Raw genomic sequence first — 18,068 nt, 5'->3', positions numbered from 1 at the left:
AATAGAGTACCATTTGGTGTGGATCTCTAGAGGGGGAACCGGAATCACTGCCTTGAGATTGAGTAACCTCTGTAGTGTTTGACAAAATGTTTGTTTCTTCCAAAGGGACCAACAAGGGGAGGAGAGAAAAAGATCTGGCATGAGCCAATCGAACTTGAGAGCATACCTGTTGCAGATCACTTCCAGGACCCATTGATCTGATGTGATCTTGGTCCACCACCCAGAAAAACTCCCTCATCCTAGCTTCTACAGGAACCGGGGGAAGGACCCGAACACCATCATTGTGCAAGTTGAGAAGAGGAGGAGAGACCAGAAGAGTCATGACTTCCCCATCAGGCACCCCAAAAAGACTGCATCTGCTGAAAGAAACGACCTCTGGAGGAAGAAGCTGCAGCAGAAACTCTTCCAGAACGGTATCAGCGGAACTCTCATAGCTGACCTCGGCTCCAACCTCCCTATGACTGCATGTCCTCTGGCAACCGAGTCACTTTGGGGGGTCACCTAAACTCTGAACCAACTTATCCAATTCCTCTCCGCCGACCAACCACGGAGCCACAAGGTATGTCTAGTAGCCACCCCTAAAGCCACAGACTTAGCAGAAGCTCGCAACAAATCATACATGGCATCCGAAAGATATGAAGATCCCAACTCAATCTTCGCCACTTCCTGGTCCACCAGGACTCCCTATTTAACACATGCTCAGCCATCTGACGCATACCCTGGCCACCAGACCACCACAAATCACCGCCTGGACCACCAAGGCATTTACTTGGGCATGCTTTCAGTCCATATAAAAGCATTACAGACTGTTCAGAACTCAGCAGCTAGGATTTTGATGGGTACATCTCGTTATGAACAAATTTCTCCTATTTTGCAGAAGCTTCATTGGCTTACAATTCGCTTTCATATATAATTCAAAATGGAATACATTGTCAGGAATTTTGAGATTTTGTGAAGGTTTGTTTTTGGTTTTTTTAAATTCTTTATTCATTTTTCATCTTACAACAAATACATATATGTTAAACATTCATCAATAAATACATCATTGAAATTCTATCATTTATGAAACTAATAGATAAAAATGATATCCCATCCCATATCCCATCCATAATCCTTCATAGTGATCTAGTGGAAATTTGTTGAAGTTTAGAAAATTACTGAAAACCCATTTCTTTGCTCATGTCTTTCATTGATGTGAGACGGTTATATCTATTCTGTGAGATGGAACTCTCCCTTCTTAATTCCTGTTCTATTTTATTGTGATTTATATTATTGGAGACATGTTATGTCCTTCTATATTATGTATGTTTACTGTGAGCCTCCATCCTCCGGTCCTGGGGGTCTCTCAGCGCAGAACACCCTTCCACTGGAACAGCGTGCCCCTTAGCAATGGCCAAAACCACTGCATCTACCACTGGTGGGAATAAGGAGACCCTATCAGCACCAGGAATAGGATAGAAACAGGACATGGATCGTGCCAGCTGAAAAGGGATGTCCGGAACCTTCCACTGTGTTTGCACAATATTCTGATGCATGGGAAAGGAACGTGAGGCTACCTGAATCCTCTGAAGAAGAGGATCCACCACACAAGGGGTCTCTTTGGCATCATCCTCAAAGCATAAAACAGAGGACTCCTGGAGAGTGAGCTCCTGCAGCTCTTCTTGGTGAAAAATGTACACCACTGAAGTGTCCTCCCCTGCAGGCAGCTCTGCCACCCAGCCGTCTGCATTATCCCCCCCCCCCCCCGAGAGTCCTGAAGGTCAAACAAGAGACCCAGGTCCTCATCTGGAGAAAGATCATCTGCCAAGAAAACCTCATCCTCCCAAGAGAGATGCTGCCAATTAAGTGGGGGCAGGGAGGGGCGAAGGAAGTACCAACACAGAAGGAGCAGACCCCCCTGGATGTGGCTGAGACCACCAGAGTGTGCACCAGGGTACCAGCTGAGTGTATGCAGTAATCATTGTATATTGCAAGCACAAAATCCACAGAAAACCCCACGGCTGGAAGGGAATCATGCTCCACTGCCAGGGAATAGACCTGCAAGACCTGTTCTTATCTTTCTAATCTAGGCGGGAGCTCAGCAGAAGACTGCCAAAATGGTGGAGTTTCCTGCCACAGAAGAAACACCTGCTGAAAAAGGTTCACCTGATATTGAGAACACTGAAGAGGCCTGAAATTATAAAGCCATGGCAATGAAATCCCCAGAAAATCCCTACGTGATGGCAAGGAAATCCCCATTGCCTGTGGTGGTAAGGGAACCCCAGGCCTCTGTACCACCAACTGACATGATGGCTGGGGAATCCTCAGAGCCTTCGGCGGTAAGGAACCCTGGGCTTCCCTGCCACCCATGATCAGCTCTGCCCTTGCGGCTTTTAGGGAATCCTTCTTGCTGGCATGCAAAGCTGGCCCTGAAGAGGATTCCCCCTTGCACAGCCACAAGCAGAAAACACAAACACTGGTTTCGTTGAAACCTTGGCGGAAGCACACTAAGCTCTTCCTCAGCCAAGAAGCATTCATTGTGATTTGTGTGGCAGGCCCAATTCACAAAAACCAGCAGCTAGGGAAAGAAAATTATCAATGAAAAAACTTCCTTCAGACCGACACTAAGACTTTGATTGGCTCTGTGTTTTAAAAAAAAAAAAAAATTTAAAGGAGCAGATCCCACTGGCTCTGGCTCTCAAAGCTGTAGTCAGTGCCTTCAGGCAGGGTGTACATCTGAGACACCATTACCAAGAAGGGGGAATGGAGGGAGGGACTCGCCCACCTGAATGCAACACCCCCTGAAGAAAAAGGGACCCCTGCAGGACCCAACCTCCGTCCAGACAAGATAAAAGGACAGAAAAGGCCACCACTTATCCCCTCTAACAGTCTCTACCTAAAGGCCTAACAGGACTGCACAGGCTTAGCACCTCCATCTTTTAGATACTGAGAATAGACTGATCCTAAGAGGGACTGCACAACCCACTAGTACTACTGTTAGAATTCAGTGTGTTCTCAGTCTCCACCTGCTGGCAGAGGAGCGTAAACCCATCCGTCTGTGCAGGTCTGGAGGGACACTAAAGAAAATGCTTAGTAAATTAAGCCCAAAATGATCTTTGCATAATATGCTGCTAACATACAACACTTACCTTCCATTATGATATTTCAAGAATTTCATGTTTTTCTTTATGTTGCTGGATTCTTCTAACTGAATCTGAACTCACTTAAATATGTGCATCTGCTCATATAAATAAAAAAAATGTTATAGCCACTTTTTAAACAGTCCACCATCCCTCATTCAAAATAAAACTATATTACAGTCATGAAGTTCCAAAGTTTATCAGGAGTTAGATTTGTTTAAAGATGTACTGGAGCATCAAATATACATAAGAGGTGTTTTGACACACAGGGAAGAAAGGGCTACCCCTATCAGAGACAGTACTTCATTTCCTGCATACTACCTTACCAACAAAGACTACTACAAGAATGGGATTGGGACAGGTGACAGAGCAGTTATAGGTAATGGCTCAGTGCAATTTATGTTTAAATCTGTTTTTTATTAACAAAAAAAATCACACTATAATGAATATAACACAGCAGACAAGAATGGAAATGATACAGCACAGGGAACCCCCCCAAGAGGCCTGGGCTCTGATGTCCTCTCAGGGTACATTGCATCCCAACTCCCAACCCCCTCCCCCCCAAACAGACCCCCATACCCCCCACCCCCCTGTCCAAAAAACCCCCCAACAACAACAACCCCCCCCAAAAAAAAACAACAAGGTCAGACAAGTGGGGTAGGATACAACTCCCCCCCAAAAAAAAACAACAAGGTCAGATAAGTGGGGTAGGATACAACTGCAATCTATTCAAAATGTGACTACGACTCCAGGGAGGTAAAATGTTCAAATAAGGAGACCAAACACGGACAAAGTCTCAGCTTCCGCGGCGAGAGGAGTAAGCCATGGCTACCTCCCACCCCAAAAGTTCATGTAATTTATTCTTCCAATACCAAAAAGAGGGAGGAACATCAGCCAACCAGTGATTTAATATATATTTTTCCCCCAGAATATAACACTTACTTAAGAACAATTTCTCCGCAGAGGTATAAACAGAAAATGCAGAGAAATGAGCAAACAACATATGAAATACAGAGATAGGGACAGGAACTCGCAACAGACCCTGCAGAAAGGAAGCCAAAGCCCCACAAAAGCTCTGAATACTTTCACAACTCCAAAGGCCATGATAGTAAGAGTTCACCTCTGTGGTAAAGGTAAGACAGTATTGGGTGGCAACACAACCCATTATGGTAGGCCCGACTCTTGGAGGCATACGCTCTCAACAAGGTCCGGAAGTGGCACTCTCGGAGCTCAGCATTATGCACCAAAACTGGGATACGCTGAAGAGCGCGGAGCAAGAAATCTGCCCCAAGCTCCTTCCCCAAATCCCCCTGCTAAGCCGATAACACAAAGGAAAAATCCCGAGGGGGCCCAAGGGCACCAAGCTGTGCATGAAAATAAGAGACTGAGATCTGAGGCTCAGAGTCCTCCTCCCCCTCCAAGAAGGCACGAAAACGAAGCCCAAAAGCCAAGGAAAGGGAATCCCCAGGGAGAGACTGCACATAATGCCACAATTGACAAGCAGCAAAAGCAAGACCTGGAGAGGAGAGATCACGCTGCAACAACTCATCACAGTACAGGAGCTTCCTGTCATCTTTCAGAACCTGGTAGATAAATTCAACGCCCCCAGCTCGCCAGCACCCAAAGACCGAGGGGAGCAACCCCGGCAAAAAGGAAAGGTTACCCGTCAACAGCAGCAAAACAGTGACATGAGGATCCTGTTGCCAAAGTGGAAGCAAACGCTGCCACACCTCCCAAAGTGGGCGAAATAAAACACTACGTTTACTGGGAGCCGGCACCTCTGCCAACCGGGCATGAAGAAGAGACAGGAGATGGGCAGGATAAAAATAATCACGTTCCAAGGAGGTATCAGTATAGAGGGCTGTACCCAAGACCCAATACCAGACATGCCATAAAAGACACGCCTGATTATAAAGAGCAATATCAGGCACTCCGAATCCACCTCGGTTCCAAGAACCCACCAGCAACTGTCACCGCAACTTAGGCTTCTGGCCTCCCCAACAAAACTTTGACAACAAAGAGTAAAAGGCCCGAATGTCCTTAACCAAAAGATACAGAGGCAGTGTTTGCAAAACATAAAGCCACTTCGGAAACAAGACCATCCGAAAGAGCTGTATTCGCCCCATCAGGGAAAGCGGCAGATCACGCCAAGCAGCCAGGACAGAGCCAGTAGTGGAGAGCAAGCGAGCTACATTCAGCCGGTAAAGCTCCCGAATGTCCATAGATAGCTGGATTCCCAAGTAGCGAAAAGATGAGTCGGCCCACTTTAGCGGAAAGGTCCCCCCCCCAAGACTGCCGAAGATGCTCAGTGGAGGCCAGTGCCTCCGACTTCTCCAGGTTCAAAGCAAATCCAGAAAAGTCCCCATACTCCCGAACACTCTCTAAGAGAGCAGACAAAGAGCGATGCGGGTCAGTCAAAAATACCAGTAGGTCATCAGCAAAGGCCACAATCTTAAAGTGAGTAGCGCCCAGCTGAAGGCCGCTGATGTCCACATTAGATTGCAACTCCCGAATCAAAGGATCCAAATAAAGCACAAACAACAAAGGCGAGAGAGGGCAGCCCTGACGAGTGCCTCAATGAATCGGAAAGGGAGTCGAAAGGTCACCATTCACCGATAACCGCACTGCAGGGTCACTATACAAGGCCTGGATAGCATTGAAGAAAAAGGGACCCATCCCATACGCAAGCAAAACAGCAAAAAGGAACCCCCACTGAACCCGGTCAAAAGCCTTTTCAGCATTGAAACTAACAAGTAAAGCGGGGGTACCATCCATACCAGCCCTCTCCAAGGCCAACAGAATATGGCGAAGGTTCTTAGACACCGGCTGGTCATTCACAAAACCTACCTGCTGTTCCGACACCAGGGAGGGCAGCACCCGGGCAAAGCGATTCGCCAGCACCTTAGCCATCATAGCATATGGATCTGACAGATAGTATGCCTCAAGCGCTTGAGTATACCTGGATGTCTGTCCTCCTTTCATAATCACAAAGGCTGTCTCATACAATTCTTGACAGCCTGAGGCCACGTTGGCACATATCATATTGTTAGTTTTTATTGGTCACTTACAAACGTCATTACACTTCTCAGTTTATTAATTGGTTCATAATATCTGTGTCATACCATATGCATGTCCTGTTTACTAAAATAACTATCTATTCCCGTCAAATGTCATTTCAATATCAGGTCATCAACTTTGAGCTCTTGGGTCCAGTAAGGCTCTGCCTATTCCAGGATATATCTCGCAAATTATATATTTTTGTATTCTTGGTCAAGACATGTCCTCATCCTTCTTAGGTTCACTTCCCTGTTCTTATGGCAATACGGCAGATGTGACACCAGTTGCCATGTAAAAGAATAAGTTTCGTTTCACTTGCTCATTTTAGCATAAGTTTCGCTTGGCTTGCTGATTTCAGCAAAGCATAGATTGTGCAAAGGCTGACAGTTTTAGTCAGAGCATTCTCAGCCATCTTAGGCCTTTAGTAGTGTTTATTGGCCCATTATTTTGGGGGATTTTCAGGGGGTCTTCACCTCTAGTTTCATAGAGGACTTAAACTTCTTCACCTGTACACCTGTATAGGACTCTCACTCTCTCCCCCCCTTATCACTCTGCATGGCTCCTTCATTGTCCATTAATATGTTTTCATATATGTGTTGCCATTGCATAGCAAGAACGGAATTTTGAGGGGTGGTTGAAGGTTAATCCGGGAGGTAGGGGAGTGGGGTGGCTGTACTAGGCATGCTACCACAAATAATGCCCTCACATACACTTGACAATGGATTTCTATGTAGTCTGCAACAGACATATCTCATAGGTGACAATTTAAAACAGGCTTGTCCATGTTCAATACTTGAGGGCTGCAAACAGGTTACCTTTCAGGATCTCCCTAATGAATATGCATGAGAATATTGAATGAATATGAATATTGCATATCCTAATATGTCCACTGTATGCAAATCTCTTTTATGCATAATCACTAAGGATATCCTGAAAATTAGGCCCTTGAGGAGTGAAGGAGTGACCTAGTGGTTAGAGAGAAGCTCCTTGTGACTCTGGGCAAATCCCTTAACATGTCCATTGCCCCCGTTATGAAATATGTACCTGTTTAAAATACCTGCTTTGATTGTAACTACACAGAAAAAGTGGTTTATCAAGTCCCATCCCCTTTATCCTTTAAATATGGACAACTCTATTTCAAGCACTTGCCAATACTTTTGCCAGGACTGATGCTACCTTTTTTGCTGCCCTATGTAAATGATTACTTTGAGGCCTCCCACCCCTGCCATGGATTCTAACAGAGACTTTCATAATAAGCTTCATTTTTGTTCCAAAAATAACTTGAAGTCTAAAATCCTTCACACACGTGGACTACATTTCTACACGACTTCCCCTCTAGTACCAACTACTTGACATATGACTTCGCAATGTAAAACCCTGCCTCATTCAGAGCCTTTAGTAACAGCACTACACCTATGAAATGGCAGCAGACAGTATTATACTTGGCCCAAGAATGGAGGTAAAAGAGGCTGGCAAGCAGCTGCGGACCCGGAAGGGGGAGAGGTTTGTATTGGGCGCTGGAGGGAAGGAGGGAGGCTGGCTTTGGCGCAGCAGGGATGGAGGGGAAGTGATCGCCTGTCCCGTTGGCCTTGCGCAAAGCTTCGGGACGCTGTCCCTAAAAACAGAACATTTCGGCATCCAGAAGCTGTGTGCGGGTCAACAGGACAGGGGATCTAAAAATGGGACAATCCCATTCAAAACAGGACATATGGTCACCTTAAGCAAACCCCCACTGGTCAAGAGTCTTCCTGCTCCCCTCTCCCCAAGGGTCTAACATTTCCCGTCTTCCCTTTCCCTCTCCCCTCCCAACTAGAGAATGACACAAGGACAACATTTGTCCCTGTCCCTATAAGCTCTGCCCCTACAGGCTCCATCTCCGTACCCACCCCATCCCTGCAGACTGTCCTCATTTGCACAAGCCTTTAACACTTATGATTTTATATTTAAGTCTTTTTATTAAAGTATAAAACAGGACAATATTCTGTACCAATGTTTATAAATCACAAATAGAGCCTTCCATTTCTATATGGTTTTGGTACAACCTTCCCAAAGATTCAGTTACCTATGTTTTTTTACAACATCTGGAAAGGTAATTGGATTGTCTTTCAGACATGGGTATAGAAGAGAACCTAAACTGTGTAGTGAATGAACAGGAAATTAAGTGTCTATTAAATATTAGAAATGGTCCTTGATGAATCTGTTGCAGTAACAGTAGGATGCTTAAGCAGCTGGGCACATGATGGAAGGATGTTGCAGATGGTAGACGAGACACAAATGATGTCACTTAACAGTAGTTCATTGAAATCCAAAAGCAACTTCTACAGTTCTTTTTAAATCACTGAATACCGTTGCCAATTGTCTAAGATGCGTTTTCACATATTGATACTAGTCTCAGGTTTGTAGAGAATGACAAAGTTTACCCACGGGCTCAGGCTCTGTCCCCCCTCCCCGCGGGTACCCATCCCTGTGTCCCAACAATCCCATGTCTCTCGTCTCCTTTCTTGTTCTGCCATTGCCGCTCTTCTCCTACCCCCTGAAAAAGGAGGCCAGATCGAGACATCCGGGTTTATTTCCATTACTTTCAACGGAAGTCAAACCCAGCTGTCTCAGTCCTTCCCTCACCAGTCACGCATCTCCCCCTCTCCACTGTGACAGGAGCACCGACGCAAATCGCTAACGTTTTTTTCTTACCAAACATGATCCAAATCACACTCCTGGAGTCGCTTCTTTTCCTATCTTCACTTCCGGCGCAGAATACCGGAAGTGACATCAGAAGGAGCGCCGCTTGTTTTTTGATGAAGTGCGCTTTAGATTTAATTAGATGGAAATGCCGAGGCCTTGCGTCCTTTGCCTGTCTGCCGCCGGGTTTTCTTTGAGCGACTGCGTTTCCTCTCCAGGAGTTACCGCCAGTGAGCTGCGCTGTGTTGGGGGGGCCTGAGTAACACCGTTCCACTTTTCTCGTCCCCTCCCCCCCCCAGTGTCTGTTGCCTCTTGGAACCTCATTATGTTTCTGCTCTTGAGTCGTAAGAAATACCTTAGCAAGTCCTCCTCTGCCGTTATGTAAGTCAGTTGTAAATCCTGGCCTGATGCTTTGTGCCACCGGTGTTTGTCATGGCATCTGTATCTGGACTTGGTACCTTTAAAGAGTTTTGCCCTATGTATTCCCTTCTTGATGCTATCCCTGCAAAGGTACAGAAGGGATTTCGCTCAGTTCTGGTGTATCTCACCGCGCTTGATGTCAATGAGGACTACATAGCTGTGGGCAGCAGCATTGGAATGCTATATCTCTATTGCAGGCGTTTAAACCAGATGAAAAAATACAACCTAGAGGTGAGCCTGGCTGGTGCTGTCTTATTCGTTGTTAGGCTGCTTTTCAAATGTTTTAGGTGTTTAACTTTAGGAGCCTAAATTGGCTCCTTTGAAAATGTACTAGTGTTCTAATTTCACTAGGTTCCTAAATTAATAAAGTTTATTAATATTTTGATATACTCACCATCACTAGTATCTGGTCGGTTTACAATGATAAAAAATAAAAAAGAGGGAGGGTACAAAGGTTGGATTAGATGTTAGTGAAACTGCTGAATATCTCAAACAAACAAGTATACATTTATGCAGCCCCAATTAAAAGGATAGAGATAAGTGGATAGCACTGAATATCAGTGCTGTCCACTTATTTTGTATCCCTATCTCTTCTATCTGCATAATTTGCAGACAGATGCAGCGCATGCTAATGTCTCTTAGCGTGTATTAAGTTTTAGTAGAAGGTAGAGAATGACATGGGGGCAAAATTTACCCCGTAATCATGGGAACTCATTTTCCCTTCCCGGCGAGTTCTTTTCCTGTCCCTTTCCCATTTTTTCTGCAAGCTCCATCCTCATCTGCACAAGCCTCAAACACTTTAAAATCATAAGTGTTCTAAGGCTTGTGCGGTTAAGGCAGAGCTTACAGGAATGGGACAGAGATAGCAACAAAACTCACGGGGACGGGATGGGGAAATTGAGTTCCTGAGTTCCTGTGCCATTCTCTAGTAGAAGGTCTCCTTGGCTACCTAATTTTGAGATTCTTTTACTAAACTGTGTTCTAGTGCAGTGTTTTTCAACCTTTTTACACCTATGGACCGGCAGAAATAAAATAATTATTCTGTAGACCAGCATCGGTCCGTGGACCGGCGGTTGAAGAACACTGGGCTAAATCGTTGGCCAGACCCCGCCCATCTCTACTCAATCTCCACCCCAGACCCCGCCCCCATAATAGTACTAATTGCACCTTGCACGTCCCGTGCCTCATCTGGAAGCCTTCCCTCTGATGTTGCAACGTCAGAGAGTAGGCTTCCGGTTCAGGCGCAGGATGCCCGTAGGAGCCACTGCCCGTGGCTTTGTGCACTGAATCAGTTAGGAAGAGGGAGCTGACACGAAGATAACGTCGCATTGATTGCACCATGGACCAGCGGTTGAAGAACACTATTTTGGGCCTGATGCACGTGCTGGCCCTGTGGACTGGCAGGAAATTTCTATGGACTGGCACTGGTCCATGGACCGGTGGTTGAAGAATACTGTTCTAGTGCAATAGGTGTGCCATTCTGGACAGTAGGGTATTCTCCCTATGCTCGCGAGCCATGCAGAAGATATCCACTCCAGGTTTTCAACTCCTCCTTTTACCGAGGGCTGTGCTGTCCCTTCAGTTTTTCCTTCTGAATGTGAGCCGGAAGGTGTCTTTCAGATCTGCTCTGTATACTTCGTTATTTTTATAGTTTTCATGTTTTTTGCGGCTGTTGGTTCACCAGCGCTCCCCAGTTTGGTGACCAACGGACTGCCCTGTTCTCAATCAGACCTCACAGCATGACCTGAAGAAAGCCACAGCATGATGGCTGAAACATTGGTTTCTACCTGACAAGATGCAGCGAGACCCGGAAACCTGCAATAAGCACAATGCCAGCTGTGGAAACCCCGAGAGGACATATAACCCAGCTTCACAGGGAGAACATTACATTACATTAGTGACTTTTATTCTGCCTTAACCTTGCAGTTCTAGGTGGATTACAAAAGAGGTAAATTGGACATTTCCATGAGAATTACAGGATCAGGTACTAATTACAAGACTGTGACTTATTCAGAAATTTATAAGATTAGGGATAGTTAAGATATGGCAATTAGTTTGTCTTGACAAATTTCCTGAATGGCAGGATTTTTATTTCCCTTCAGAGGGTTTTGTGATCGGGCATTGTTATCAGTAAGTTGGTGATCTAAGGAGGGAGTGAAAAAACAGATGGCGGCATATTAGCTCTCAGTACAAGCACTCCGTCCTATCTTTTGCTTCAATGCTTTTTCCCCGGGTCCCGATTCTGTTTTTGCTTCGGGACCGATGCCTCACAGCAAACATAAGGGCGTAATCCGGCTGGACCTTTCCACAGCCGGACAAACGCAGATGGAACGCTTTCTGATGAGTTCCCCAGTCGTATCAGGAGGGGGAGCCCCTGCTGTAGCTCGGATGGAAGGAGATGCTGGAGCCATGGGATTTGAGATATCGCTCTCCCCCCCCCCAGCAGCTCGATCGCCCTCCCTCCCCCAGCAGCTCGATCGCCGCCGAATCTGACAATGGAAGGCGTGGCTGGTGTGAGCCCCGAGGAGCCAATGAGCTCGACTAATTCACACGAGGGAGGGCACCAGGCAATCCAGGATGCCGAATCAACCACCTATCGAGGAGCAGAAGCTGCTAACTCCTCACAGACGGCAACATTTCAAAATATATGGAGAGTGCTCCAGAAGTTAGAAGCTGCTTCTACAAAATCCGCAGGAGATATCTTGAATGTTGCGAGTAAATTTTATGATTTGACTATTTCAATTCAAAATATTAAAATAGAAACTGATACAAAATTTGAAAAAATTGAAAAAGAGATTTCCTCATTACAAAATGTTTCATCAACTGTGGTAAAAAGACTTTTTCTACAAAGGAAAATTGAACAATTGGAGAATTATAATAGGCGTCTTAATTTGCATATGTTGAATTTTCCTAAACTTGCTTTTGTTACACCAATTAAAACTTTTAAAAAATACTTGAGAGAGAATTTGAAATTTTCTCACCTGAACTTTTGCCACAAGTGAATAAAATATATTACTTGCCTAGGAATTTGGAAAAGTTGCTTCTTAATCAAATGGATATTCCCCAATCAATGGATTTAAATAATATAACAGGTATACTAGAAAACTCCCAGGAAAAAATTGAATACCGCTGAACTTTGATAATTTCCTTAGTGTTTGAACAGGATTTGAATGTAATCATGAAAGCTTATTTTCAATTATCTCAGAATTTTTTCATGGGTCAAAAAATTTGGATATGCCCAGATGTAACAAAGACTACCCAAGACCGTAGGAAATTGTTCTTAGCTATACGAGAAGAAGTATTAAAAATGGGAGCTACATTTCTACTTAGTTACCCCTGCAAATGCCTTTTAAGATATGCTGGGACCAAGTATGTCTTTTTTGCACCAGAACAGCTTCGACACTTCTTGGACACAAAGAAAGTTATTCATTAATTGATATAAAATGCTGCAGAAAATTGGGCTGTTAAGCCTTTGCCTTTGTGTGATTTGTTTAATTAATGGAGACCTCCTTGTCTCATTTATTTCTTTGTTTTTCACTATTGTTAATTGAGGTCTAAGAAGGAGATTTAAAATTATTCTAATATTGAATAAGGGTTCTCCCTTCTTCAGTTTTTCCATACATAGTTTTTTCTTTTGATATTTTTTAGTTATACTAATTGTTTCCCTGCTGTCTAAATGATACTCCGTTTGCTGTAACAAGTGGATTCTTGTGTATTTCATTTGAAATTATAAATAAATTAAAAAAAAAAAAGTTGGTGATCTAATTTCACTGCCTGAGTTGCGAATAGACCATCATACATCTTTTTTTGTGGTGTGCCTTTGATTTGGGGGGGTGGGAGGTGAGTAAATGGAGACTGAGTTCTCCTTGGCCTGGTTGAGTTGTTCTGGATAAGGCGATCGTTTAGGTAGGTAGGGGCAGCGTCATTCAGGGCTTTGAATAGTAGACAATAAAATTTTAATAATAATTGTGCTTGCATTGGTATGCAGTGGTGATGTGATCATATTTGCTTAGTGAATAGATCAATCTGAGGGCCGTGTTTTGTACAGACTGTAATTGTTTTATCATTCCTGCGGGGCATGGCATGTAAAGGACGTTGCAGTAGTCTAGAAGTCCCAGGACTTGGGACTGGACCAGAAGTCAGAATTGCTCTCGCTCAAAGAATTTTCAAATTTGTCGTAAGTTATGCATGACTGTGAAGGATTTCTGGAAGGTTTTATTGATATACATGGTGCAGTATCTGTCTTATCACCCCAAGAAGTTTGCATGATAGAGTTTATGATAGTTTATTTCTAAGTCTGTTATGTTTGGAGTTTTGTCCTTTTTGATCAGTAGGAATTTTGTTTTATCCGTGTTCAGCTTTAGTTTGTGGTCTTTCATCCATTTTTCAACTGTTTCTAATGTCTTATGCAGTTTTCCTTTTGTGGTGTGAGTTGGTCGGTCAAAAGGAAGGAGTATGGTGATGTCGTCTGCGTAACTCTATGATGTTATACCTAGTTTGTCCAGGCTAGTTTCGAGTGAGGCGACATAGAGGTTGAAAAGCATTGGAGATAGTGGTGACCCTTGGGGTATGACACAGGGGTTGGACTAGGATTTTGATTTTTCTCTGTCTTGACTCTTTAGGTCCTAGATTGCAGGAATCCTTGGAACCATATGTGTATCCTGCCTGTGTTTCGTATAGCTTCCAGTATTTTAGTAGGACGGCATGATCTACCAGGTCAAATGATGCGGAGAGATCAAGTTGTATGACTAGCATCTTCTTGCCTTTGCTTAGGTGCTGTTGGAATGTGTCCTGGAGAGTCCCTAGTAGTGTCTCTGTCCTGCAGATGGTCCTGAACCCAGATTGTGAGGGATGAAGTAAGCTGTGGTCTTCCATTCTGTGTGTGTGTGTGGGGGGGGGGGGGGGAGAGAAGAACTGACTTTCCCACCAAAATATAAATTGATGACCAACAGACTACTCTGTTCTCAATCAGGTCAGTGGACCCACTATTTACAAAGACAAACTGCAGACCTCACAGCATACTTTAAAGAAAGCCACTGCATGATGGCTGAAACTTCAGTTTCTACTTGACAAAGTTCAGTGAGACCCAGAAACCTGCAATAAGCCAACTCTTTTGCTTTTATTTTTTTCCACCATTTGTTTCAAAACCATATCGGTTTCTTTTTCTTTATTTTCCTTACATAAAGGTCAGTAGCCCTTTTTATTGCTCCTTTCAACTTGTACCACTGGTTTTCCACTTCATTTATGTCCTCACATCCAGTCAGCTATTTCTTCAGGTTCTCCTCCATGCTACTTAAGTCCACATGTTTGAAATCCAGGGCTGAGTTTTGTATGGCTGTCCTTCACTTTGACTGTTATATCAAATCAAACCATATGATGATTGCTACTTCTCAGGTGGGCCCCCACTCGGACATTAGAGATACTTTCATCATTTGTGAGCACCAGATACAGTATCGCTTTTTTCCTTGTGGGTTCTGCCACTATTTGTCTGAGCAGAGCCCCTTGAAAGGCATCCATGATAGTAGATAGGTGTGTCAATTCTGGAGCCTTGCCTTGTCTGTTATTTCTCCGCCTGCCTACTCTTTCAATTAGATAGTTCTTCAAAGCCAAGGTTTTGATGTCAGTCAGTCCTCAAGGGTTTGAAGAATAATGTATTGCTATAGCACATTGGGGAATGTTTTGAACTCCATAAATGTTTCTAATTTGTATGGTTATCATTGCCACAAGTACAAGATAAGTACCTGTCTAAGGGCCTTTTTTTATGAAGCTGATTAGCATAGGCCACCGTAGTAAATGTCCCGAAGCCCGTAGGGATTTAAATGGCTTTGCGACTTCTGCCACATGGCACTCACTAGCGTGGCTTCATAAAAGAGGACCTAGAATATGTAAACCGTTTAAATTGTAACCACACAGAAAAAGCGGTTTATCAAGTCCCATTCCCTTTACCAGTCAAAAAATTTTAGATGTCAGTGAAAATCTTTCTTTTTTTTCTGTTCTTTTTCTCACAATTATATTTTGTCATCTAGTTGTTGTACTTGACTTTATTCCTTTTTTTTTTTTTTAAAGTTTAGTTTTGTGCATTTCTTTTCCTTTCCTTTTTGCTTTATTTTTGTTTTTCTGACTTTTAAGTGCCAGGTGCCAAATTTTAGGCACCCAGATGACTAGGCTCTTGAAATTTTTCCAGTCTTGCATCAGAATTCTTTTCACTGTTACAATAAAATTCATCAAAGGGTGCTAAGCATTATTCATGTGGGCATTTTTAGCAGTTAGCACATGCAAATGTGCTTTGCACCCTTTGATGAATTTCCCCCCATTCTACTTTTTGGATTGGTAATGGAATACTGAACAGAGATGTAGACGTTTGTGTTTGACTTGTAGGTTTTGTGTTTGCTTTTCCAGGGGAAGACTGATTCTCTTACTGTAGTAAAACTCTTGAGTTGCTTTGATGATTTGGTTGCTGTTGGTACAGCTTCAGGCCGGGTTGTGGTTTTTCAACTTGTTTCTTCATTGCCTGGGAGGAATAAACAGGTAAGATGTTGCCTTTTCATATCATAGCTCAAAAATAATGATGATTAAATTAAAACACTATATCCAGAATGCTAGCATACTATAAATCTTAAAGAGAACTGGATGTTAAGCTTCTGTTTATTGGCCTTAGACCCACCATTCCACTGTTTAGCAAAAACTTTTAGTGGAGAGAATTACATGGCTCTTCATCATCGGCCTAGCACCTTAAGCCTTACACATAATTTAAATTCTGTGATAAGTTCGGTAAGTTAGTAATAAGTTAATAATAAGATTTAGTATTCAAAAGATTTAGCTTAGTATATACAACCCAGGAGGGAATGACCTGACATGTTTCACACCAGTGTGCTTTATCAAGGGTCCTCCTACAAAAAAAGGAAAACACAGTCAAAAGAATCTGCTTTTCCTAGTATAAATTTAGTAACATCAAACTTTAAAATAAAACTCACCACAGCCGCTATTGTCATGCGACTCTTATACTGCTCAAAGAGTAAGATGGCGGTGGCATCCTAACGTCCCTATTAAAACGCTCCCTTCAAAAACAGCTGGTATCCCCTGCTTCCCATTGGATGAAGTCTTTATCCTATCAGTGAAGCCCATTCCACCTCCATATTCAAACCTGGTGGTTTCACAGTATCCAACCGATAAAGTAATCATTGTTCCCTTTTCATTTAAGAGTTTGTCATATTAAGCATCTTGTTTCCCATTAAAGGCTAGATTTATTGAAGTGCTCTATTGTGTTAGTGTGCTAGCCCTGTTAACACGCATTATGGGTGAAGTAGGTTTCTTTGCATAAAATGAACCCTTTTTTAAATCTAGCCCTAAATATTTTTATAAAAAGTTAGTAATCTTTTTAATGTTGAAACAATTTTTATTGAGCTTCAATAAAATACAACAGAGAAACAAGAAGAAATGATCTAAATAAATGTTGCACAACAATGTTCCTTCAAAGTACCTCTACCCTCCCAAATCTTCCCTCCACCCGTCCCCTTATCATAGAACTCCTCCCCATTGCAGGAATGTGAAAACAGAAACTGTAATTTGCAGAATTCTCGGTGAACAAAATACCCTGCCATCCTACCCCCTGAACCCCTCGCCACCCCTTCACAAATGCTCCAGAATCATTCTCTCTTGAGAGAGTCGAGCCTCTCATATTTCCATCATGAGAGAAAAAGTTAGTAATCTTATTGTAACAGTGATGTAGATACTAAATCTGTCTGGCAGATTGTATGCTTGGTCTCTTGAACTGACAGGTACAGGGACGTATGTTAGTCAGATTGTGAGCCCACTGGGACAGATAGGGAGAAATATCTGAATGTAAACAGCTTAGGGAGAAATATCTGAATGTAAACAGCTTAGGCTATAAATGGTGTATACATACTAAAAAATAAATAAATGACAACATCATTGATGTGTCTTCATTGGCTTCAATTCATCAAAGTCAGGCTTGTCACAGGCCGATGTTCAAAACCTAATGTTGGTGCTAGAGCCAATTAGCAAAATGCCAGACTAGTGCTGTCCAAAAAACTGCATGCAACGTTCAAAAGACTTGTGTGGGAAGTAGCAAGTACATCCAAGATCTGTGCATATAGCATTAAAATAAAGTCAAAAGCATGTAAATAAGGTCATTTGGTATTCCTTCTCAATGTTTAGAAAAAAATGAATGTGCAGAAGGGAGTGGATGGACTTCTATGCTGAGAAATTTAATGCGTGGTCATGGAGGTGTTCCGATAGAGAGAACTCTCGATCCATTCCATTTGGGACTTGTGATTCTTCTTGGTTTTAATGACCAAAGAAAAGTGTAGAATTTTAAAGTTTAGAATTAGAACCTCATTAGTATATGCTTGCATGAATCCACCAATTAAAACATGCAATTGTATATTTTAAATAACAAGAAAAAGGACATGGAATATTACAATAAGGGGGCATGCTTGCTTTAGTCGTGGACATACTGGAAATAACCTACAGACCTGAAAGTGCCCTGAAAGACGTACGTATGCATTTTCTTAGCAGTTCCACTGGGCATATTATTTGTATGTAATTATTTTGGAGCACTGGGGTGCTATTTTTTGGCTCTGTTTGCAATAGTGTCAAAATGTTGAACATCCATCCTGTAAGAAATGTGGAGCAAGAGTCGGATAACATTAACCCTCCCTTCTCCACTCCAACACTTTATCTCTGAAAACAAAGGGAGTACTTTGTTATCATTTCCTCTTTTAGAGGTTATCACTTGCTTTGGTATGGACTGAAGAGAGAGGGCACTGCCTG

General features: G+C 43.1%; 2 protein-coding genes across 2 annotated transcripts in view; one reads left to right on the top strand and one right to left on the bottom strand.

Annotated features, from left to right (window-relative positions):
* Positions 1 to 8,925, bottom strand: part of CINP (cyclin dependent kinase 2 interacting protein) — a 37,501-nt gene extending 28,576 nt beyond the window's left edge. Inside the window, exons 1-2 of the mRNA XM_033953161.1 lie at positions 8,868 to 8,925; positions 3,129 to 3,217 (exon numbers count right to left, since the gene is read on the bottom strand). Of these exons, the coding sequence (XP_033809052.1) occupies positions 3,129 to 3,135 (7 nt within the window). The 5' untranslated portion in view covers positions 3,136 to 3,217; positions 8,868 to 8,925. The remainder of the gene's footprint in view (positions 1 to 3,128; positions 3,218 to 8,867) is intronic.
* Positions 8,926 to 8,969: 44 nt separating this feature from the next.
* The window catches only part of TECPR2 (tectonin beta-propeller repeat containing 2), a 132,865-nt gene continuing 123,766 nt past the window's right edge, over positions 8,970 to 18,068 (top strand). Inside the window, exons 1-2 of the mRNA XM_033953159.1 lie at positions 8,970 to 9,506; positions 15,675 to 15,803. Coding sequence (XP_033809050.1) covers positions 9,288 to 9,506; positions 15,675 to 15,803 — 348 coding nt within the window. The 5' untranslated portion in view covers positions 8,970 to 9,287. The remainder of the gene's footprint in view (positions 9,507 to 15,674; positions 15,804 to 18,068) is intronic.

This window comes from Geotrypetes seraphini, chromosome 7 (genome assembly GCF_902459505.1).
Source record: "Geotrypetes seraphini chromosome 7, aGeoSer1.1, whole genome shotgun sequence".
Lineage (NCBI taxonomy): Eukaryota > Metazoa > Chordata > Amphibia > Gymnophiona > Dermophiidae > Geotrypetes > Geotrypetes seraphini.
This window is presented reverse-complemented; position numbering and strand designations above follow the sequence as displayed.